We start from the raw sequence: 23,802 nt of genomic DNA on the forward strand, positions 1-23,802 counted from the left end.
AACCCTCTCTTTCTGTGAGACTGTCATTGGAATGCTTTCATGTTTCATTTATATATAGTGATTTGTCAACATTTGCTTATTTCTGATTGAAGGAGGATTAACTTTGAAAGCTAATAAAATAAATGCATTAAGCTAGTCCAAATAAAAATGGTTATCACCTTATCTCCTTTATGCTTTGCTTTATTTCTATATTTAGAGAATAACTCTTACCTTGCTAATATCTTTTCTAGTAAATAAATATTTTGGATAGATGGGTAATATCCCCATGCTCGTGAGCCATGCAGAAGAAATCCACTCCAGTTTTTGAATCCCTCCTCCTTCACTAGAGGGCTCTGCTGGCCCCTTCAGTTTGTACCAAAGCCAGCGATAGCCCCAACACATGTGAAGGAGGGGTATGGGGAAACTCCTCAAACTCATAGCAAACATGTTGAACACAATCAAAACAGTGAAAAATCAAGCCAAACAGAAACATTGATGGAGCTCAAGTATACCCCAAAAGTGCTAAAGCAATAGATTATTTTTCATACCCTTAAGGTCAGACTGACATCCAAATTTCAGTTTGGATTTGAACTTTATAACTGGAGACAGAAGGCAGGTACAGGAGATTAACTGACAGGGCGGGGCTCCAGAATGACACACCCATCTACTAGAAAAGATAATAGCAAGATAAGAACCTAATCTCTTTTTCTAGTGCAATAGGTGTGTCATTCTGGATGGACAGGAAATACAAATGCAGTCCCAGAAACCTAGGGCAGGACCACTGCGCTCGCTCATAACACTGAGGATCCAAAGGCAGAATTCTCCCTTGCCACTACATCCACTCTGTAAAACTTGGAAAGAGTGGTGGACCAGGTCGCTGCCCTAAATATCTCTTCAGGGGAGACAGCCTAAGCTTCCACCCACGAAGACACGCTTCTAGTCGAATGCACCTTTACGGAGACTGGAAACCATTTTACACAGACAATATATGCTGAAGAAATGGCCCTATGGATCCATCTGCATATTGGGGCCTCAGAAACTGGTGTGCCACGTCTAGCCTGACTAGTGAGCACAAAAAGTTGGTCAGATTGCCTCAACTCATTGGTAACCTCAAGATATCGTAGAAGCACTCTTCTCACATCCAACTTCTTCAGAATTTGATCCTTCTTAGATCCTGTGGACTGGAACACCAGCAAACTGACTTCTTAATTGACATGGAAAGCAAATACAACCTTCAGCAAAAAGGACAGAACAGTGTGCAAAGAAACTCCAGCCTATGAATCTGAGGTAAAGCTCTCTGCAGGAAAGAGCCTGTGATGATGTTGTAGAGAGCATCGACTACATAGTTCACTCCTGCTAATAAGAGCTGAGGCAAAGGCTTACTGTCAGCTAGTTCAAGTTCCTGCAACCTGGTATGACAGAAGCGTGTCACAAAGGAAGCTGCTGCTGCTGCTGCTGCTGTCTTGATTCCCAAGGCTAGCATTTCGAATTCGCATCCACTCTGCAATTCTGCAGATCCCTTAATACCACGCCACCTTCACTTGGTAGGGACAGGTGTTTGGTTACATGCGCTACCTAAGAATCTAACTTGGGCTGAATGAATACCTGCTGACGCTTCTGTGCCATCGGATACAGCCGAGCCAATGTCTTGGCTACTTTAAGGGACTCTTCAGGAGCATCCCAATGCTCTGTGACTAATACATTGATGTGAGGATTTTTTTTACATGGGGAAGACCTAAGAGAGGTCTGTTTACTCTCACTGAATAGGAAAGTACTGGCATTCTGTTCCAGAAGAAGACCAGAAAGCAAAATTATATCAACCGCCTTCTCCAGTCATTGTATGGTTACTTAAATGTATGTTCTACAAAATCTCTGGTTGCAAAAATCCTAATCAAACAAGCCCCTATTTGGCTAGGATAGATCTGGTTTTCACTCCCCTGGGAATTTTGTGTTGGGCTTTCTTTAATTGTTGTTAAGTAGAATGAGGACAAACCATTTTATCTTGACAATCAGCCCCTGGCCTTCACAGCATAGATTTTGAAAGTGCAAAAATTGTAACAGCTGATTAATTGAATTCATGAAAGTCTAGGATCTGACTGAGCATGCCTATCACTAAGTTATTTTTCATCCCTGCCAGGAACATAGTTTTTAAAAGTAGCAGCTTCCTGATTCAGGAGACTAGACCTGATCTTCACAGATATTTTTTTTATAGGGTAATTACATTGACTACTTGATCTCTTAAGATCTTTAAAGCATTCTACACATTTCATAGTTCCAAAAAAATTGATGAGCTTCAATCTTAGATATTTAAAACCTGTAAACTTAGGTGTTCATTTTTTGGATTTTTAACTAATTAAAAAGTACTAAAAAGAGCAGGGCGATGGTGGATATTAAAATTATTCTTCAAGAACAGACATAAGAAATTTCTGGGTCAAAAAATTCAGATGTTCCCTGATGTGACAAAAGAAACCCAGAGACGTAGAAAACCATTTTTGCTGCTTAAGCCAGGTGTAACTGCAATGGGTGCTGTTTTTCTTCTATGATATCCATGTAAATGTGTTATAAAATATAAATCTTGTAATTACATATTCTTTGAACCTTTGCAGTTATCAGAGTTTCTAACCATGAAACGTCTTGAAGGGAAAATAGTAACAACAACTTAGAGAAAGAAAATGCTCTTGTAATCACTAGCTTTTTTGTATTAGGATGTGATTTCCTTTTTTCTTTCTATCATTGACATTCACTCATTAGAATTTTGGATCTCCTTAATTTGGGACTTTAATATTGATTAGTGAATAATTATTTCCTCTAAATCAATTTTAATTTCCTGTTATGTGAATTGAATATCTTATTCAATTTTCTGTACAAGAAGTGTTATTTCTTGGTTAAAATGTTAAAATATAAATAAATTATAAAAGAGCAGGCGATGGAGTGAGAGTTAAAAGCCGGTAAGAGTCTACTGACTTCTCCAGCTTCAGCATAAAAACTTACAACCTTACAATATATGGTAAATTTTATACTTTGTGCTGGATCTAAAAGTACCAATAAATATGCTATTTTTACCAGTACTCTAGATTCAGACCAAAAAATTTAAAGCTTGATATCAGTAGTTGTCAAAGCTGGAGTCTGAGTCAGACAAAAGAAAACTAAAGGTGTTTGAGTCAAAGATTTGATGTACCGACTATACAGCCCTGGAAAATAGCTATCAATGTTTTCATGTAACAAACAATATCTCTAGGTTTATTTTTATTCAGTTTCCCTTTAAAAACAACAGGATAAGAAAAGGACTAAGGTAAAACTTCATAGACAAAGACTTATAAGCAAGGGTTGAGGAGGTGAGGGGGTATGACCTGAAATTTGCTAGAGCACAGTTCTTCAACCGCCGGTCCACAGAAAATTCCTGCCGGTCCGCGCAGGACCGGCAAGATTGACGAACTGTAGTCCATGCAGGGCCGGAGAGATAATGGGGAGCCTCAGACAGTGTGCTTTTTCCCCTCCCAGCGGCTCTCCTTACTTACCAGTGCAGCGATTCAGAAGGCAGCCTTGGGGATTTTGCTGAGTCACAGCTGCCTCTGTTGATGCAACTTCCGCTTTCCTCAGAGACGGTGCGACCTAACAAAGGACCCGAATCGCCTTCCTGAATCGCTGCGCTGGCAAGTAAGGAGAGCCGCTGAGAGGAGAAAAAGCCACTGTTAGAGGCTGGGAAGCTGCTGGGCACGGTTAAAAAAAAAAAAAAAGGGACAGCTGCTACTGGACCTGAAGAGGGATAAGGAGAGATGCTGCTGGGAGGGGAGGAGGGAAAGGAGTCTGGGAAGCTGCTGGGCAAGGGGAAAAAGGGACAGCTGCTACTGGACCTGGAGAGGAATAAGGAGAGATGCTGCTGGGAGGGGAGGAGGGAAAGGAGTTTGGGAAGCTGCTGGGCAAGGGGAAAAAGGGACAGCTGCTACTGGACCTGGAGAGAAATAAGGAGAGATGCTGCTGGGAGAGGAGGAGGGAAAGGAGTCTGGGAAACTGCTGGGCAAAGGGAAAAAAGGGACAGCTGCTACTGGACCTGGAGGGAGGGAGAAGGAGAGATGCTGCTGGGAGGGGAGGAGGGAAAGGGAAGGGAAGATAGTTACTGCTGGACAGGGGGAGGAGGGAAGGGAGAAGAAAAAAGGAAGGAAACAGCTGGCAGGGAGATTAGAGGAGGGGAAGGGGAGAGACAGGAATGAGATGGGAAGGGGGTCAACAGAGAAATTGAGAGGGGCAAAGATGCTAGATCTGGTGTAGGAGAGATAAATATGAAGAGAGCAGTGAAGCTGGAATGAATCATGTAAAAAGGACAGAGGGGGCACAGGCTTGATGGAAAGGGGAGAGGGGCATAGAAAGAAGACAAATACCATATGGAAGGGGGAGAGGTCAGACAGTAGATGTAAGGGGCAGATGCTGAATTGAAGAGACAGAGAGGGCAGACACTGGAAGGAAGAGAGTGAAAAGAGATGAAAGCAGAAACCAGAGACAACAAAAAGTAGAAATAAATAATTTTATTTCTATTTTGTGATTAGAATATATCAGATTTGAAATATATATCCTGCTAGAGCTGGTGTTAGACATAACTGGGGACTGCAAAATCCAGGCAGTGGCTTAGGGCTCTCTCTGACCAGGGGGGCAATTGCCCTAGTTGCACTCCCCTAACCCTATTCCTGCTATGTGTGACTGCGGTATTCTGTTAGCATGATATTTCTGTGTAGCATTCTGTAATAATTTGGCTTATTCAGTTTTCTTGATAGTAGAGGGGATATATGTGAAGGGGAGGGGAGACAGGGGTTTTGTTGATCCTTGCTCTGTATTATTTGTATTTATAAAATGACAATTGTACAGAATATTGTTTCTTTTTATACTTTAATAAAATACATTCAGTATAAAATTATAACTGAGGCTTGGATGGGATCAGATGGTTTGCGAGGACCGAGCTCGCAGAGACGGGGCAGAAACGGGGTTTTTAAAATTTCAGTCCTAGTAGTTTGCCGGTCCACAAAATAATTTTTTTTTTCCCGCCGGTCCATAGGTATAAAAAGGTTGAAGAACACTGTGCTAGAGCATCTTTTTTTTAATGTTACATACACTTTGCTGTACCTTCTGCTTGTGATGCTGGAGATCTTGCCCACTTTTTGATGCAGTTCAGGTGGAACACATGGTAACAGCTTTGACAGCTCCAGACTGGAGCTATTACACGGACCACCTCACAACAAACCATACACTCATATTTCTCAGTTGTCAGCTGCTCTATCAAAGAGCCTGAAAACAAAGGAAATTATACATTGAGAAAGTTACAAATGTTGCTTACTGGTTAATCACATCAAGTTTATTAAAAGTTTGTCATACACGCAATATCAAATACTTCAATGCGTATAAAATAACAATATCTATAATACTTCAATGCGTATAAAATAATAATATCTATATTTTTACCTTCGATAATCTTTCTGTTAGGGCTAGATTCACTAAAGATAGCGACTCAATCGCTGTTGGCCGATTTTCCAACAGCAACTGAATCACTATCAAGTTTGCATGCAAACCCACTGACTTAATCAGTGATGCACAGGGAGGGGCCTAAGGCCCTGATTGGCTCAGATGCCTCGGGCTCCTCCCTTGGGAGGGGGGCACACGATTATCGGGGGACACTGGCAACAGTGGAGGATTTTTAGTCTTTTCTTTTTATGGGGCACTTAATTTGCGTCAGTAGCAATCGGGATTTAGGATCGGTAAAACCAGATACTAAATAGCCAAGCAATGTAAGTGAATCAATCGCTTGGCTATTTTGCATGGGGTTTTACTAATTTCCAACTAGATCGGAAAATGGACAATCAAGGGGGAAAACACGCAGTAGGCCGTTTAGTGAATCGGGTCGGTTAGCAAACAGGTTTAGCAACGATTGTTGACTTTCGTGAATCTAGCCCTTAGTCCCTCTAGGATTCCATACTCTACGTGTTCAATCCCTTCCCGCAATCCAGAGTTGCAGAAATCCAAAACTTTTCTTAGCATGCACTCCTCCTACCTTAGAGAGAGTTAGAGCTCCCTGCAGTTCAGTCCCAAAGTCAATCAACCATACTGGAACAAATCCATGACAAAATAAGGGGGCATGGGGGAATACCCTCGGCAACATAAACAAATTCTGTTATGGTTTGCTGTTATGGTATAAAAACAAGTAATAAACAGGCAAAATTCAATACAGAAAAAACATTGAGGAACAACCTGCAATGTGTAACCATCACCCACAGGAAACAGCCATTGGTAATATGCATGCTCACAGAAGAGCAAACTCCCCACAGGATTCATCGACAGGCTGGAAGATTCGTAAGCCTGTAAGGAGAATAATCAAGGCAGAAAGAAAGCAAGTGATTCTGAACAAATAAGCTTACACAGAGAGAGCAGAATCCTACAGGGACTAACAGAAAAAAGATTATCAAAGGTAAAAACCTAATCTTTAATTCTGTTATGTCCTTTCTGGATTCCATACTCTAGAAGATATACTCTAGGTGGCAGTGTCTAGGGAGGGAAAGAAGAGCCTTCCCCAACACAGAGGTCCCAAAAGCCGCTACATCCACTCAGAAACCAGATAAAGGTATGAAGAGAGAACCAAGTAGCCCAGCAAATTTAATCTGGATAAATCGCACAAGACTTCACCCACAAGGCAGCAACACTGCTAGTTGAGTGGGCCTTAAGAGCAACTGGCGGCTGCTTGCCGCGGGCGATGTTAGTCATAAAAATGGTCATACAAATCTAACAGGCGATCGAGGTCTTAAAAACCAACCTACCTTGCCAAGATGGAGTAGTCAGGGCAAAGATGATCAGACAGCCAAAAGTCATTAGTCTACTCTACATATAGAGCAAGACTTTCCTGATGTCCAATTTGCATAAGATTTGATCTTTCTACTCCAATCCCATGGAGTGAAACGCAGGCAAATGAACCTCCTGGCTGACATGGAATCGGAAAGCATATTTGGCAGAAAAGAAGGTACTGGATGGAGAACCACTCCTGCTTCCATGATCCGTAGAAAGGGATCCCTACACGAAATAGCCTTAAGCTCTGAAATATGCTGTGCTGAAACAATGGCGACCATAAAAACAGTCTTGATTGTCAGATCCAGAAGAGAGACATCCTTCAGTGGCTGGAAGGGGGCTTCCACAAGGCCCTGCAAAATGATGGTAAGATTCCACGTAGAGAAAGGATGATGCAAGGGAGGTCACAAGTGAAGTTCCCCTCTCAGAAACCTGGTCACATCGGGATGAGCAGTAAGCAAACTGGAACCCTTATAGAAACATAATGGTAGATAATGGCCATAGTCTGCCCATCTGAAGTAATCATTACCTCTTTCTCCCTCAGACACAGTCTCTGTCTCCACTTCTTCTGGGAATCTGTTCCACGCATCACCATCCTTTCTGTAAAAAAGTATTTCTAGATTACTCCTAAGCCTATCACCTCTTAATTTCATCTTATGCCCTCTCATTCCAGAGCTTCCTTTCAAATGAAAGAGACTCAACTCATTTGCATTTACACAACGTAGGTATTTAAACATTTCTCAAGAACACTATTGTAGTGACAACTAATCAAAATATTACAAAAAATGTCACTCACCAGCAGTGGGCTACCTCTCCAAGACCTAGCATTAAGATCCAAAACAGATGGAGAAAAAGCCTCAAAAAAACTTTTATCATGCAGCAATCATTGATGATTTACAGCTGGCATTCTTATTGTCACTGGCAAAAAACTCACACCCGCAATACAATGTTAAGAGATCTAAAGAGGGAAAAACCCACTACTGTGCACAGTAATTTATTTTTATAAATTTTAAAATATTTTTAATAAATAATTTATAAGTTATAAAGCTTCATAATACAAAAAAGCTGAAAATGCAGAAGCATAAACACTTAGCTCTGGCGCCAGAGAGCACTACCAGAAGAGATTCACCGGTACTGTGTAAACTTCCTCTTTTCAACTGCGTTCATCAGCTTCTCACAGTGAGCTTCCAAAGTCCACCTGTTTTGGATCTTAATGTTAGATCTTGGAGAGGTAGCCCAATGCTGGTGAGTGACATTTTTTGTAATATTTTATTTAAACATCTCTATCATCTCTCCCCTCTCCTGCCTTTCCTCTAAAGTATACATATTGAGATCTATATGCCTTATGACGAAGACCACACACCATTTTAGTAGCCTTCCTCTAGACCGACTATCCTTTTTATATCTTTTTGAAGATGCAGTCTCCAGGGCATCAATATCTCCTTTTTTCTACTGGCTATACACCTCTCCCTATGCACCCTAGCATCCTTCTAGCTTTTGCCGTCACCTTTTCAACCTGTTTGGCCACCTTAAGATCATCACATACAATCACACCCAAGTCCTGCTCTTCTGTTGTGCACATAAGTTCTTCACCCCCTAAAATGTACCGTTCCTTTGGGGTTTTGCAGTTCCAGTGCATAATCTTGCATTTCTTAGCATTAAATTTTAGCTGCCAAATTTCAGATCATTCTTCAAGCTGCACTAGATTTTTCTTCATGTCATTCACACCATCCGGGATGTATACTCTATTGCAGATTTTGGTATCATCCACAAAGAGGCAAATCTTACCTCACAGCCCTTCAGCAACATTGCTTATAAAAATGTTAAAAAAAAGAACCTTGAGTCACACCACTGGTAACATCCCTTTCCTCAGAGCAATCTCCATTGACCAGTACTCTCCGTCGTCTTACACTTAATCAGTTCCTGACCCAGCCCGTCACTTTAGGGCCTATCCCAAGAGCACTCAGTTTATTTATTAGCCGTCTGTGTGGTACACTGTCAAAGACTTTGCTAAAATCTAAATACCAGCACACTCCCTCTAACCAATTCTCTAGTCACCCAGTCAAAGAAATTCATCATATTGGTCTGACAAGACATACCTCTAGTGCACAGGTGTCAAACTCAAGGCCCGCTTGTCTGTTTTATGCAGCCCGCGGTCCAATGCTCCTGCTGTTATCTTGTGGCCGGCTCCCTCATCCTCACAACCGCAGTGTGCACGAAGCCACATCCCGCGCTTCATCTCTCAGAGAGGCTTCCGGTTCATGCACGTGGCTTTGTGCACACTACGGCTGTGAGGAGGGAGCCAGCCACAAGATAACACCAGGGGCATTGGACCGCGGGCCACATAAAAACGCCAGGTGGGAGCCGGCCAGAAGGTCAAACACCCACCGAAGGGAGGCAAAGCATGGAGGGAGGGAGACAACAAAGGTAGGGGGAATGATTTTATTTTCAATTTAGTGTTTGAATTGTGTCAATTTTGAGAATTTTAATCTGCTGTCTGTATTTTGCACTGTTCAGGAAGAAATACATTTGTTTCTTTTTCTCTGGGGATTGTACTGCATGCAGAGTCATGAATCGTAGGGTTTCTTTTTTTATATATTTGTACAGTGGTACCTCACACAACGAACTTAATTCGTTCCAGGAGCAAGTTTGTTATGCGAAAAGTTCGTTATGTGAAACGCGTTTTCCCATAACAATACATGTTAAAAAAAATAATTCGTTCTGCAGCATAAAATATGCTAAGATGACATAAAAAAAGATAAATTTGTCAAAATGGTGAAAATGGTGGTCTTGCTGAGGCCAAACTCTTTGACGAGGTCACCCTGTTTGACCCCACATTCACTCCTTCTAATTATTTCCCGTTTCATTTCAACAGAAATCACCTTCCTGCTTTTTTTAGAAGCCATGATATATAAAAAATATTGAGTTTATCTTAAAAGGACAACTGTATACAGTGAGAGAGGGCAGTTAAGCGCAGTGACTAACGACTGCCTGCAGTGCCTGCGCGGAAGGATGCAATACATCGGCAGCTAAGATGTGGCGACTTCGTTGTGTGAAACGAAGTTCGTTGTGTGAAACGAAGTTCGTTGTGTGAAACGAAGTTCGTTGTGTGAAGTTCGTTGTGTGAAACGAAGTTCGTTGTGTGAATCAAGACATGAAGTTCGTTGTGTGCAGCGTTCGTTGTGCGAGGCGTTCGTTATGCGAGGCACCACTGTACTTTTAGTTTTTGGTCTTGTATTTGCATAGGGGTTATTTGTGTTTTGGTAGGAATGAATGTTGAGAAGCATAAAGTGTGCTTTGTGTAGTTTAATTTTGTGGTTAACCATTACATGTTAATAAGATTATATTGTGTGTGTATAAATGAAAAATGAATGGAAAAAATGGTGTTATAATTAGTACTATTATGGGGGTGGGATCTGGGGCAGATATTGGGCGAGGCCTGGCCCGCGACTTAGCCTGAATTTTGGATTTAACCCTTTCAGGACCAAGGGACATATTTGTCCCATAACTTTAAAATCCTATAAATTTTGATTGGGATAGTCTACAGTTCTAAATTTGATATGTACGGATTCCATATGATACTGCCTTTATGTAAACAAACTGGTTCCGACATTCATTCATTAGCGTCGTTGCCAGATTGACGAGAAGATTCACTTGCCACACTGTCCATAAGCCAGAAGTTTGATTTTTTTAAAAAAAAAAAAATGATATTTCACAAAAAAAAATCAATTTTTTGGCATCTGCAAGCCCTTTTTACCATAAAAATGTCGTCAAAACCACAAAAATTGGCCTATGATCCTTATGGTCCTGAAAGGGTTAAGTCCCTTAATGTGATTGAGTTTGATTCCCTTGCTCTAATGAATCCATGTAGCCTCCAGTCCTGTAATTCATTGGATTCCAGTAACTTCATCATTCTCTGTTTTAAAAGTGTTTTCATTAATTTGCTTACTACAAAAGTCAGACTTACTGGCGTGCTATTCCCTACTTCTACTTGTGAAGAGAGACCACATCCACCCTTCTCCAGTCCTCCGGTACCACCCCTGACTCTAGAGAAGCATTGACAAGGTCAGCGGAGCCACCAAACTTCCCTAAGTTCCTTCAACACCCTCAGATGTACACCATTCGGCCCCATTGCTTTGTCTATCTTTAATTTAGCTAGCTCCTCACGAACACAACCCTCTGAAAATTGATCAGAGTCTACCACTCCACCACCCCTATTCGCATTTGTCTTCTGCGGTCCCGCTCCCAGATTTTCATCTGTGAACACAGAAATATTTGTTAAGCAATTCAGTCTTTTCTTTATCAGCTTCTACATATTCCTCCCCTTCACTTTTGAGTCTCACAATGCCACTTTTGTACTTCTTCCTATCACTGATATATCTAAAAAATGTTTTGTCTCCTGTTTTACTGTCAGCTATTTTTCTTCCATTTGTATCTTTCATTTCATGACTTCGACCATCCTCTCTTAACTTTTCCAGATATTTTTGCCTGTGTTTCTCTTTCTGCGATCTTTTGTAGTTTTTGAAAGCTAACCTCTTATTCCTTACCTTCTCAGCTACTACCGTATTTTCACGCAAATAACGCGCACCCGTATAAAACGCGCACACGGGTATAGCGCGCAGAAATCACGATGATATGTACAAAAACTTTGGTATACCGCGCTCACGGGTATACCGCGCATGCTGCCCGAAGCTCCTTTCGCCCGCCCTGACTTTCCGTGCGCTGTCCCGACTCTCCGTTCACCCCCCCTGACTTCCGTGCACTGTCCTCCCTTGAAGGTCTGTCCCCATCCTGAAAGCCTGATGCCCCCCCCGACGTCCGATACATCCCTCCCCCCGAAGGACCGCCGACTCCCCAACAATATCGGGCCAGGAGGGAGCCCAAATCCTCCTGGCCACGGCGACCCCCTAACCCCACCCCGCACTACATTACGGGCAGGAGGGATCCCAGGCCCTCCTGCCCTCGACGCAAACCCCCCTCCCCCCAACGACCGCCCCCCCCCAAGAACTTCCGCCCGCCCCCCAGCCGACCCGCGACCCCCCTGGCGACCCCCACGACCCCCCACCCCCCTTCCCCGTACCTTTGGTAGTTGGGCCAGAAGGGAGCCCAAACCCTCCTGGCCACGGCGACCCCCTAACCCCACCCCGCACTACATTACGGGCAGGAGGGATCCCAGGCCCTCCTGCCCTCGACGCAAACCCCCCTCCCCCCCAACGACCGCCCCCCCCAAGAACCTCCGACCGCCCCCCCAGCCGACCCGCGACCCCCCTGGCGACCCCCACGACCCCCCCACCCCCCTTCCCCGTACCTTTGGTAGTTGGCCGGACAGACGGGAGCCAAACCCGCCTGTCCGGCAGGCAGCCAACGAAGGAATGAGGCCGGATTGGCCCATCCATCCTAAAGCTCCGCCTACTGGTGGGGCCTAAGGCGCGTGGGCCAATCAGAATAGGCCCTGGAGCCTTAGGTCCCACCTGGGGGCGCGGCCTGAGGCACATGGTCAGGTTGGGCCCATGTGCCTCAGGCCGCGCCCCCAGGTGGGACCTAAGGCTCCAGGGCCTATTCTGATTGGCCCACGCGCCTTAGGCCCCACCAGTAGGCGGAGCTTTAGGATGGATGGGCCAATCCGGCCTCATTCCTTCGTTGGCTGCCTGCCGGACAGGCGGGTTTGGCTCCCGTCTGTCCGGCCAACTACCAAAGGTACGGGGAAGGGGGGTGGGGGGGTCGTGGGGGTCGCCAGGGGGATCGCGGGGCGGCTGGGGGGCGGTCGGAGGTTCTTGGGGGGGGGCGGTCGTTGGGGGGGAGGGGGGTTTGCGTCGAGGGCAGGAGGGCCTGGGATCCCTCCTGCCCGTAATGTAGTGCGGGGTGGGGTTAGGGGGTCGCCGTGGCCAGGAGGGTTTGGGCTCCCTTCTGGCCCAACTACCAAAGGTACGGGGAAGGGGGGTGGGGGTGCGAGTGGTCCTGCCGGGGGGGGGGGATGTATCGGACGTCGGAGAGTCGGCCGGGCAAGAGGGCTTGGGCTCCCTCTTGCTCCGATCGTGGATGCGGGTGCGGGTGGGAGCGCGTGCGAGCGGTCGTTCGGGGTGGGGGTGCGAGCGGTCTGGCCAGGAGGGTTTGGGCTCCCTTCTGGCCCGATATTGTCGGGAAGTCGGCGGTCCTTCGGGGTGGGGGTGCGAGTGGTCCTGCCGGGGGGGGGATGTATCGGACGTCGGGGAGTCGGCCGGGCAAGAGGGCTTGAGCTCCCTCTTGCTCCGATCGTGGATGCGGGTGCGGGTGGGAGCGCGTGCGAGCGGTCGTTCGGGGTGGGGGTGCGAGCGGTCCTGCTGGGGGGGTGAATCGGGAGTCGGGCGGGGTGGGAACTATGTTTTAAAACTTTTGTATACCGCGCTCACGCATATAACGCGCGATGGGTATGCGCGGTAGGTAAAAACGCGTATAACGCGCGCGTTATATGCGTGAAAATACGGTACTTTTGATAACCAAAGCGGCCTTTTTTTCCCTCTTACTTTTACTTATTTGCCTCACAAAAAGTTTTGTCAATCTTAAAATTACTCGTTTCAGTTTTGCCCACTTCATTTCCACTCCTTCCAGACATTCTCACCCAGACAACATAAGAACATTAAGAACATAAGCAGTGCCTCTGCTGGGTCAGACCAGAGGTCCATCACACCCAGCAGTCCGCTCACGAAGCAGCCCATCAAGTCCAGGGCCTGTATAGTAATCCTCTTTCTATACCCTTTTCCTTCAGGAAATTATCGAATTCCTTCTTGAACCCCAAAACCGTACTCTGTCCTATCACACCCTCTGGAAGCGCATTCCAGATGTCCACCACCCTTTGGGTGAAGAAGAACTTCCTAGCATTAATTCTGAATCTGTCCCCTCTTAATTTTTCCGAATGCCCTCTCGTTCTTGTAGTTTTCGAACGTTTGAAGAATCTGTCCCTTTCCACTTTCTCCGTGCCCTTCATGATCTTGTAAGTGTCTATCATGACCCCTCTAAGTCTCTGCTTCTCCAGGGAAAAGAGCCCCAGTTTCTCTAATCTTCCAGCATATGAAAGGTTTTCTATACCTTTTATCAATCGTGTCTCTCTTTTCTGAACCCTCTCGAGTATCGCCATATCCTTCTTAAGGTAAGGTGACCAATATTGGATGCAGTACTCCAGATGCGGGCGCACCATCACTCGATACAACGGCAGGATAACTTCTTTTGTTCTTGTTGTAATACCTTTCTTGATAGTACCCAGCATTCTATTCGCCTTCTTAGAGGCCGCTGCACACTCTGCCGATGGCTTTATTGTGTTGTCCATTATTACCCCCAAGTCCGTTTTTTGGGTACTTTCACCCATTACCAGCCCTCCCATCGTATAGCTGTACTTCGGGTTTCTGTTTCCTACATGCAAGACTTTACATTTCGCTACATTAAACTTCATCTGCCATCTCGTCGCCCACTCTTCTAGTTTGATAAGGTCCCTTTGTAAATCTTCAAAGTCCTCTTTAATCCCAACTCCACTAAATAGTTTGGTGTCGGCTGCGAATTTTATTACTTCGCACTTCGCCCCTGTTTCTAGATCATTTATAAATACATTGAAATAATCCCCCATCCGAATAAAGTTAGTTTAAAGTCTAGAACCTTTGCTTTTTAATTAGCCCTTCCTATACCTGTCTTAATATTAAACCGTACCATGTAGTGATCATTGGATGCCAGGTGATCACCCACTGTAACATCAGAAACACTTTCCCCGTTTGTAAGCACTAAGTCCAGTATGACCCCATCCAGCTTGGGTTCCATTACCAACTGCTGGAACAGTTTTCCTTGTAGAGAATCCAAGATCTCCCCATTTCTAGAAGACCCTGCAACAGGGATACTCCAATCAACATCTGGCATGTTAAAATCACCTATTAGTAAAACTTCTCCCTTTTTAGATATATTCTGAATGTCTACTATTAAATTTCTGTCCACTTCTTCCATCTGTGAAGGAGGCCTGTATATCACAACAATGTAAATATATTTACCATTCCTTCTTTCTAAATTGATCCACAGTGCCTCTTCCTTGCCCTGCAGATCCTGCAATTGTGTGGATTTAATATGATGTTTAACATATAACGCTGCTCCCACGTCCTTTTCTTCCTACCCTGTCTTTGCTGAACAGCCTAGTATAACTAATAATAATAATAACAGTTTATATACCGCAATACCGTGAAGTTCTACATCCCAGTCATGGTTCTCCGTGAACCATGTCTCTGTGATCGCCACTATAGCCAACTCATTTTCTTCCATCACTACTTCTAGATCCAGAATTTTGTTTCCCATACTTCAAGCATTAGTATATATACTGCTTTCCAGACATTGTCCCCTTTTCCCATCAATGTAGAGGTATTCAGTGATTTACTTACCTGAGGGCTTATACTCACCCGGTGGCTTTGATCACCCTTCCCCATCACTTCTAGTTTAAAGCCCTCTTCAGTAGATTAGCCAGCCTGCCGCCAAAGACACTTCTCCCCTTCTTTGACAGATGTATACCATCCTTGCTCAGCAGCCCTTGGAAAGTCATCCTATGGTCCAGGAAGCCAAAATGCTCTCAACGACACCATCCACGTAGCCACACATTCATCTCCAGGATGTGTGCTTCTCGTACCTGGTCCGTTCTATCGACAGAGGATGGATGAGAATACCACCTGCTTAACCTTCTCTCCCAGAGCCACAGTCAGATACGTTCGCATGGGTGCTCAGCAGCACAAAAGGTCTGCTTTCAAAAGTAAGAAAAATAATGATTTGGGGTTTGGGGAGGTAGGAGATCTGAACCCTACCCTCAGAAGCTAACAAAAATTAGTTTTACAGAGTTCCACAGACCACCCTCCAAAGCTCCCATTGGAAATAATGGAAGTATACTCAGTCTCTAAAGTGCCTGCCTGCCAGCTCCATACACTGCATGGAGGAAAAGGATTTTCTGCCTCAGAACCGCTCTGAAATTATCAAACTTGAAGATCTATGGAATGCCAGTCAGACAGATGTCGACTGTATCCTCTGCCCCCATAGTACCTCTCCATATGACCAAGGGCTGGAAACGCAGCCTGTGCCCTAAAACCCAGAGGGACTTTTACACAGGATGCATACAACCTGCACTTAAACCCCTAACCAGGTCAGCGGGCAAGTGAGCTCCCAAGGGAATTGATCAAGAGTCTGAGAACGCAGCAGGCTGGCTCCACAGGTTCATCAAAGTTTCTCTGTGAAGCAGCAGTCTGGCTCTGCAAGACTGCATCCTTTCTTCTGGCAGAGGACACCGCAAGGGGTCTCATAGCACTGAAGTCACTGAAAAAAATGAACTTTAAGTGACCAAAATAAGAAAAAGAAGCAGAGCAGATCAGAAACCCTTTTCATGGATTGCTTGCAGAAATTGAAACTGCAGGGAGCTCTAACTCTCTCTCTCTAAGGTAGAAGGAGCACATGCTCAGAAAAATGTTTGGATTTCTGCAACTCCCGGATTGCAGGAATGGATTGAAAACCTAGAGTATGGAATCTGGAAGGATGTAACAGAAATATCAATGCTCCTGGGTCTGTATTAAAGAGTCTATTCTCCCCTTCCAGTATGAGCAGTAGTAAGAGCACAATCTTAGGCAGTGTCAGTTGGAATCAAATTCTTCTTGGCATACCATTATAATGTATCTCATTTACAATTATATTTCACAAATTTGGCTTCAAACCCTTCCTAAGTAAGGCATGGCCTAGGCAGAGGTTCCCAACCTTTTGGAATGCAGGGACCATTTTCAAAATTCAGATGTTTTAGGGACCCCCACCAATTTCAATCCCCTTCTTTAGCTGCTCCCCTCTATTTTCTCTCTTTTCCACCCAACGATTCTCAGAGAAGGCGGAAGCAGACAAGCCTTGAGCATGTGCAGATGCTCAAAGCTCTGCACTGGATCAGAATACAGAACTGATGGCAGCAACAGGTTTATAGTGCCAATAGTAAGCGCGATGTCGGGGAGTGGGGCGTGCATAGAGGAGGATAGTGATGGGGGTTTGTGAGCATGGAGGATAATGGCTTTGAGGTTCATCATGGGGGGCATCGCTTCAGAGGAGAAGTGTTGGGACAGCCACATCAGGGGCCCTCTGAGAGCAAAAACTTTGGTTTTGAAAAGCACCGCAAAGGTGAGGGGAAGGGAGGGAGGGAGATGGCCACACAAGGAGAAGAGGTTGAGTAGCGCTTCAGGCTTGTGTGGAGAAAGGGGGGACAATGACAGACGCTGGATGGAAGATGGGGGAAGTGAGAAGAGAACAGATGCTAAGTGAAGAGGAGGGGAGCAGATGCTGGATGAAAGTGGGGAGGAGAGAGAGTGGAGTAATGGCTGGAGGGAAGTGCTGAGGACGGAGAGAGGAGAGAAGAAACTGAATGGAAGAGGGGGAGCAGACACTGTATGGAAGTGGGGAGGAGAGAGAGAGGGGAACAGATGCTGGAAGTGGAGAGGAAAGAGAGAGAGAGCACATACTGAATGGAAAAGATAGAAGGGCACATGCTGGATTGGGGGAAGAGGCTAGAGTTTGTGAGATATTGGAAGGAGTGAGGGAAAGAGGCGACAAGCTGTAGGTAGACACAATGAAAAGAGGGACATTGAGGACTGGATAGTAAGAAAGAATTTAATCTAGACAGAGGCAGAAAATAAGTTGAGAAGGAAGACCAGGGGAAAAAAAGGGGAGAGGAGAGAGATGTTAGACCATGGGGGAGAGGGAGGATACATATACCAGATCTGAGGGGCAGGAAAGGAAGAGAGATGCTAAAACCACCTGGGGAGGAAGGGAAAAATGGAAGGGAAGAAGACAGAGATGCCAGACCATGGGGGAGCAGATGAGAGATGGATGCCTCAACAATTGGGGGGTGAGGGTAGGAGGGAGAAATGGAAGGGGAGAGGCAGACAGTTTTTGGAAGAGGCACAGAAAAAGAGCAGATGCCATATGGAAGAGGCAGAGAGATGTCATACAGTGGATGGAAGGAAGAGAACAATCAGAAAATGAAGAAAGCAGAAACCAAGGCAAAGAAGAAAACTGCAGGCCACTGTACAAGATGTAGGCAATGCTTATTTCAATAAACAATATGTTGCGCACAAATAGACCACCTTTTAACAGGTAAAGGACCTGAAATGGTCTGTGTTTTGATCAAAACATTTTCATCAGAGGTTCCTAAGATGATGGAAAAAGATATATGCTCGTAACAATTTTGCCTGATATATGGGTTACAGTGTTTGTTGTATTGTGTCACTGTTACTAATGCCCTGCCTGGTGCCCTGGCAATCCAAGTTGCTGGATGCTCTTATAGCTATCTGCTTGCAGATGATCTTATCACTTTGGAAATCTGTTCACTTGTTAAATACTACTTTTTGGTGTACCACTGTAATGATGATACACAATTTTGAATGCAAAGCTAACTCTCTCCCGAATAAGGGATTTAAATCTGTTAAAATTTGGTCCCCATTATTAAACATGTCTTCTCCCCCTTAAGGATATATATGTTCCAACTGATCCAATAATACCTACCAATTATTTCACTCCATTACTTACCTATCATCTCATGTTGACTATGCTATGTATAATTCTGTTGAGTCTCCTATTGAACTAAATAGCTTCTTCTTATGGCTTCATATAATTGTTACCGTTCACTCATTGTACATGGGTGCATGTTGCCCCCTGGTTACGTTCTTGTTTCTGAGTGTACCATATTTACTGCATAATGTACCTTTCTTTGTAATTATTTTATTTTATTTTTTTTTTAATAAATTTTATTGTTACATCATAACAAACTCAAGCAAATATACAAAATGTAAAGAAAATAATTCAAATTAAAATATAAACATTAACAAGTCCACATTATTGAGGGTTGACTAATCTTGTTGCCGATTTTATATTCCAAAAAAGTAAAGTAAAGAACTAAACATCAATATTCTAATAAACTCTAACATCAGGCAATAATAATCTTCATATTTCATTCCTTCTCAGCTTCTGCACTAGTAACAGGTAATATATCCAATTTAGGTTTGTCTGAAAGAAAATTTTCTAAATGAACTGGGTCTAAAAATATATATTTAGTATTCTGAAAAGTCACCAAGCATTTACAGGGGAACTTAAGAAAGAATGATGCACCCACACCCAAGGTTCTAGCCTTGAGTTGCAGGAATTGCTTCCTCCTGTATTGTGTTTGTCTGGAGACATCTGGAAAGATGTTTATCTGTTGACCACAAAACAGGGCATTTTTGTTCAAGAAATACAATTTAAGTATATCTTGTTTCTCTATTTCAGTCATAAAAGTGACTAATAATGTTGCTCTCTTGGCTATATAACCTTTTGATGACTCAAGAAATTGGGAAACGTTTAAACTATCAGGTGAAACTAGTTGGTCTTCCCCCCCTTCTTCTGATATCTTTTTAATGCCGCTAGGCAAATAATAAAGATTATCTGGAATAAACTTTTCTAAACCAGTATAAGAAAGTACATCTTTTAAATACATTTTTAGTAGTTCCAAAGGAGAGAGAAAATGGGATATAGGAAAATTCAAAACCTGAGGTTTTTCTTTGTAATTATAAAAATCTCAATAAAAAGATTTAAAATTCAAGAATACTACTAAGGATAATACTCAGGATTTGTAAGCTAAAAATTGCTTCCTCATCAACTGAATAGTCCCAGAGACAACTGGAAAAAAAAGGATCTTCTGACTACAAAAACTCACTTTTCTTGAGGAAATATTGTTTCATGATCCTTGTCTTTTCTTGTTCAGATTCAATCAACATCTTGAGAAATTTCTAGAAATGCAGCTAAAAGATAACTGGCCATATCACATGATAACCGGCAATTTTCATGGTTGACCAGCCAAGTTCAGTGGCTAAATCAGACCACACAAATAGCAGTCCTATCTTTGTCCGCTATATACTTAACCTGCCAGTGCTCAACTTAGCCAGTTAAGTTTATGTTGTCCAAAATTTTTTTAAAAAAATAGATATTTAACGCCAGTCACCAGAAATGGCTGAACATTAAATATCTGTGGTCAGCACCTGCCTCCCGCTCTCTGAATATAGGCCAGACTGCTAGAAAAATCAAAAGATGTCAGCAAAACAAACCTACCTGTATGAGTTTCTTTATTCTTTGGTACATCGCTCTGCTTTTTCCACTGCTGGGTTCGGCCTGAGTGAGAGGATACTTTGTGTGCCTCCTGAAGAGGATATTTTCTTCCCAGGTGTTTGTCTGCATCAGACACTTTGTGAGAATGTGTTCTGGAGACTGACTCCTGCTTGCTAGCTACTGGAGATTCTTTCCGCCTTTCTGATTTTTTTTCTTTTGAAGTAAATGTCAGTGGTTGGCTCTTAACAGCTCTTGTACTTTTACTCCTTGGAGCTTCATCCCTTTTCTGAATCTCATCATCTGACTGAGGTCTATCCCATGTCATAGATTCCCTGGGATATCGCCTGTTTGCAAATGGGTATCTCTTCTGTTCATCACCAAGGAATCCATCAAACCCTTCCCTTCCAACAGATACTTCGGATGTACCAGGTGTCACTGAATCTTGAGGTGGTATGTTTTCGAACATTTCTTCATCTTTCTGTTTAGGGACAATTCTTTTTTCCCTTTCAAAGGTCTGCTTTCCCTTCTCTCTTGGCCCTCTTACTGAACCACCCATGCTATGAATTGCTTTCTTTGGTTTTGCACCTCTGATATCTGCAGTAACCACCTCCTTTTCACTCTCTGAAGAGCGAAAGTCACTGCCTTCTCTAGCTTTTATTCTCCAGTTTGTCGGAGCTTCTCTGAACCCCATTCCTGAAACACCATCAGCAGGAGGTTGTCTTGACTGGGTTCGACTATGTGACTTCTCACTTCTTGACCTGTGCCATCGCTGGTTTTGAAAGCTATGATTCTTTGCTGGCTTACTAGAAGCAGAACCCTCTGAAGAATCTGGTTGATTTCTGTAATGACTTGTTTCCATACTACTGTAATCATGTCTCTTTTGTGAAACAGTTTCCTGATCTCTTTGATGTGGCTGCTGATGAGGTGAAGACAAATTAACATTTCTGCTTCGATTCTTAGATTCCACCCTTTCTTGAGCTCTCCAGTTTGACTGATGGCTTTGTCTCTCTCTTGGAATGAAATCAGGTGCATCAGGATTGTAGTTTGACGGACCTTAAAACAGCAATATAAAATAAACACTTTAGAAAGGTAATTTGTTTAATCTTTGTAATTTACTTCTCAAAATTAAGCTTATGAGATTATTTGTAGAGGAGAAACAGCAATTTCTGCAATTAGTCTATTATTTTTGTTTTTTAGATCTACATGCTTATCTGAGAGTATGCACTCCAGAAATTATACTCTAGTAGTTCTATACAGAATTTCTTGCTAAGTTTGCTTTAGCTTTCATTCAACAGGAAGCCCACTCCTGACAAACCTGATCTCATTATAAAACAAAGTTACTTACCTGTTACAGGTATTCTCCGAGGACAGCAGGCCAATTATTCTCCCATGTGGGTGACGTGATCCACAGAGCCCAGTGCAGAAACATTGCCCAGCGTACTGTCTCTAAGAGCTTGAGTCAGTGCTCCCAACATGCATGCACAGACGCCCTCCCACTCAAGTCATGAGCATAGGACCAGCAGTATTATAACCTAACCAGTTAACAAATATAACTCCTAGGGGAGGTGGAAGAGTGCATGAGAATAATTGACCTGCTGTCTTTGAAAAATATCTATTACAGGTAAGTAACTTCACTTTCTCCGAGGACAAGTAGGCCATATAGTTCTCACATATCGGAATCCCTAGCTACCAGGCTCGCTGAAAACAACAATATTAGGACAATAGGAACTTGCAACAGCAAGTCCAAGAAGATCAATTAACCTGAAAATATAAATACACTGTTGTAAAAGTATAGCCTGGAACAGAATAAAAAGGACCTAGAAGGGTAGAGTTGTATTCTAGAAACCAAACAAATTCTGTCTGACCAAACTGACTGTCACATCGGGTGTTTTATTCAAGACAGTAGTGGGATGTGAACGTAATCAACTGAAGGCCACAATGAAGCTTTGGCCCAACTGTGGCCCTCGGATATGGAGTCCATTTAAATAAGCTCCCATCCCAGGCTGGGTACATCTGCTGTCAGCACCTTCTGTGGCAGAGGAATTAGGAATGGTAGTTCCAGGATCAAACTGAGCCAAATTGTCTACTAGAAGAGGGACTGAGCTAACTCTAGGGTTACTCAGATAACATCTGCAAGGTTTAATGAGGCTTGAGATGACTGGAAAGCTGGGGTCCACTGGGCAGTTCTCATATGAAGATGTGTCAAGGGAATAACATACATAGTGAAGACTATATGGCTCAGCAACCTCAACATCTGCCACGCTGTGACCTCTTGACTGCTGTAAACCAGAGCTGAAAGAGCAACCAAGACCTCTATCTGCATCAGTGGGAGAAAAGCTTACACTTACTGATATCAACAATAAAGATTCAGACCTGGCTCCAAAAAGTTTCTCTTTTTGAGCCTCTATGGATTTCTGGGTTCTTTTCTGAATATGCAAACAAAGAAAAGAGTTTAGATCAATGGTCTCAAACTCAAACCCTTTGCAGGGCCATATTTTGGATTTGTAGGTACTTGGAGGGCCTCAGAAAAAAATAGTTTAATGTCTTATTAAAGAAATGACAATTTTGCATAAGAACATAAGCAGTGCCTCCGCCGGGTCAGACCATAGGTCCATCCTGCCCAGCAGTCCGCTCCTGCGGCGGCCCAAACAGGTCACGACCTGTCTGAATCACCAGAAGGGGCCCCCTTGCCACCTTGGTCTCCCATTGAGTCCTATCTTCCCATCGAAGTCCTAACCCTCCGGTCTTGCACATGCACGACCTGGTTAGCTTTCTATACCTGTGTTACATCCCAGCACCTCTCTCAGTATCCCACGATCCCTTTATCCCTCAGGAATCCGTCCAATCCCTGTTTGAATCCCTGTACCGTACTCTGCCTGATCACTTCCTCCGGTAGCGCATTCCAGGTGTCCACGACCCTTTGTGTGAAAAAAAACTTCCATGCATTTGTTTTGAACCTATCTCCCTTCAGTTTCTCCGAATGCCCCCTCGTACCTGTTTTCCCCTTCAGCCTGAAGAATCTGTCCCTATCCACCCTCTCTATGCCCCTCATGATCCTGAAAGTCTCTATCATATCTCCCCTGAGCCTCCTTTTTTCCAGAGAGAAGAGCCCCAGCCTATCCAACCTCTCAGCGTATGGGCAGTGTTCCAGCCCTCTTACCATGAGGTAAAACTCTTTATAAATCTTTCCTTTTGGCTAAGTCTTAATAATAATATTGTAATTTATAACTAGAGAGACATATGATCAAGAAACATTTTATTTTTGTGATTATGATAAACATACCGAGGGCCTAAAAATAATACCTAGCAGGCCGCAAGTTTGAGACCACAGGTTTAGATCATTATGGTCTGGCTCCAAACACTGGATATACCAGGACTGAGCATCAGTCTCAGAGATGGTCTGATTACACCAGGTACAGTGCTTAAAACTGTGAAACTTTAGAAGACAAGGAAGGGAATATAGCTGAAGCAAAATCAAATAGTTCAATGGTGAGGGAAAAAAGGGGCCCAGCTCACCTGAAAACAAGAGATGTTATCAAGCTGATACTCAGTCCTAAGGAGGCCCTTAGAACTGGAAACATAAAGAAAACTTCAAAGTTGGCACAAATTCTGCCCTGACCTGAGGAAGGGGTTTTTGGCCTCTGAAAGCTAATTGAAATATGTATTTAATCCAATAAAATAGCATCATCATATTTTCCACTTTTGTTTTATTTGTTAACTTTTAATGTAGTGATTGGAATATGTCAGTTTTTGAAATTTACATCTGTTTTGCACAGTACAAGGGGGATATGCCTATCTTCTCTCTCTCTCTGGTATTGCACTGTGGCTTCAGTTTAATATTTTTCAACATATTTCTATTTCTAATTTGTGGTTCTATACTGTCTATTCTATATTTGTGTGAGG

At 43.6% G+C, this 23,802-nt stretch overlaps 1 protein-coding gene across 3 annotated transcripts in view; it reads right to left on the reverse strand.

The window, feature by feature from the left end:
• Positions 1–23,802, reverse strand: part of NFX1 (nuclear transcription factor, X-box binding 1) — a 261,059-nt gene that overhangs the window by 220,126 nt on the left and 17,131 nt on the right. For all 3 annotated transcript variants that reach the window (XR_004538087.1, XR_004538086.1, XM_033930649.1), the window contains exons 3-4: positions 19,903–20,952; positions 5,095–5,256 (exon numbers count right to left, since the gene is read on the reverse strand). Coding sequence is in view for 1 of the 3 variants with exons in the window: in XM_033930649.1 (XP_033786540.1) it covers positions 5,095–5,256; positions 19,903–20,952 (1,212 nt within the window). In the remaining 2 variants the exon portion in view is untranslated. The remainder of the gene's footprint in view (positions 1–5,094; positions 5,257–19,902; positions 20,953–23,802) is intronic.

The sequence above is a fragment of the Geotrypetes seraphini genome, chromosome 2, assembly GCF_902459505.1.
Source record: "Geotrypetes seraphini chromosome 2, aGeoSer1.1, whole genome shotgun sequence".
In the NCBI taxonomy this organism is placed as follows: Eukaryota; Metazoa; Chordata; class Amphibia; order Gymnophiona; family Dermophiidae; genus Geotrypetes; species Geotrypetes seraphini.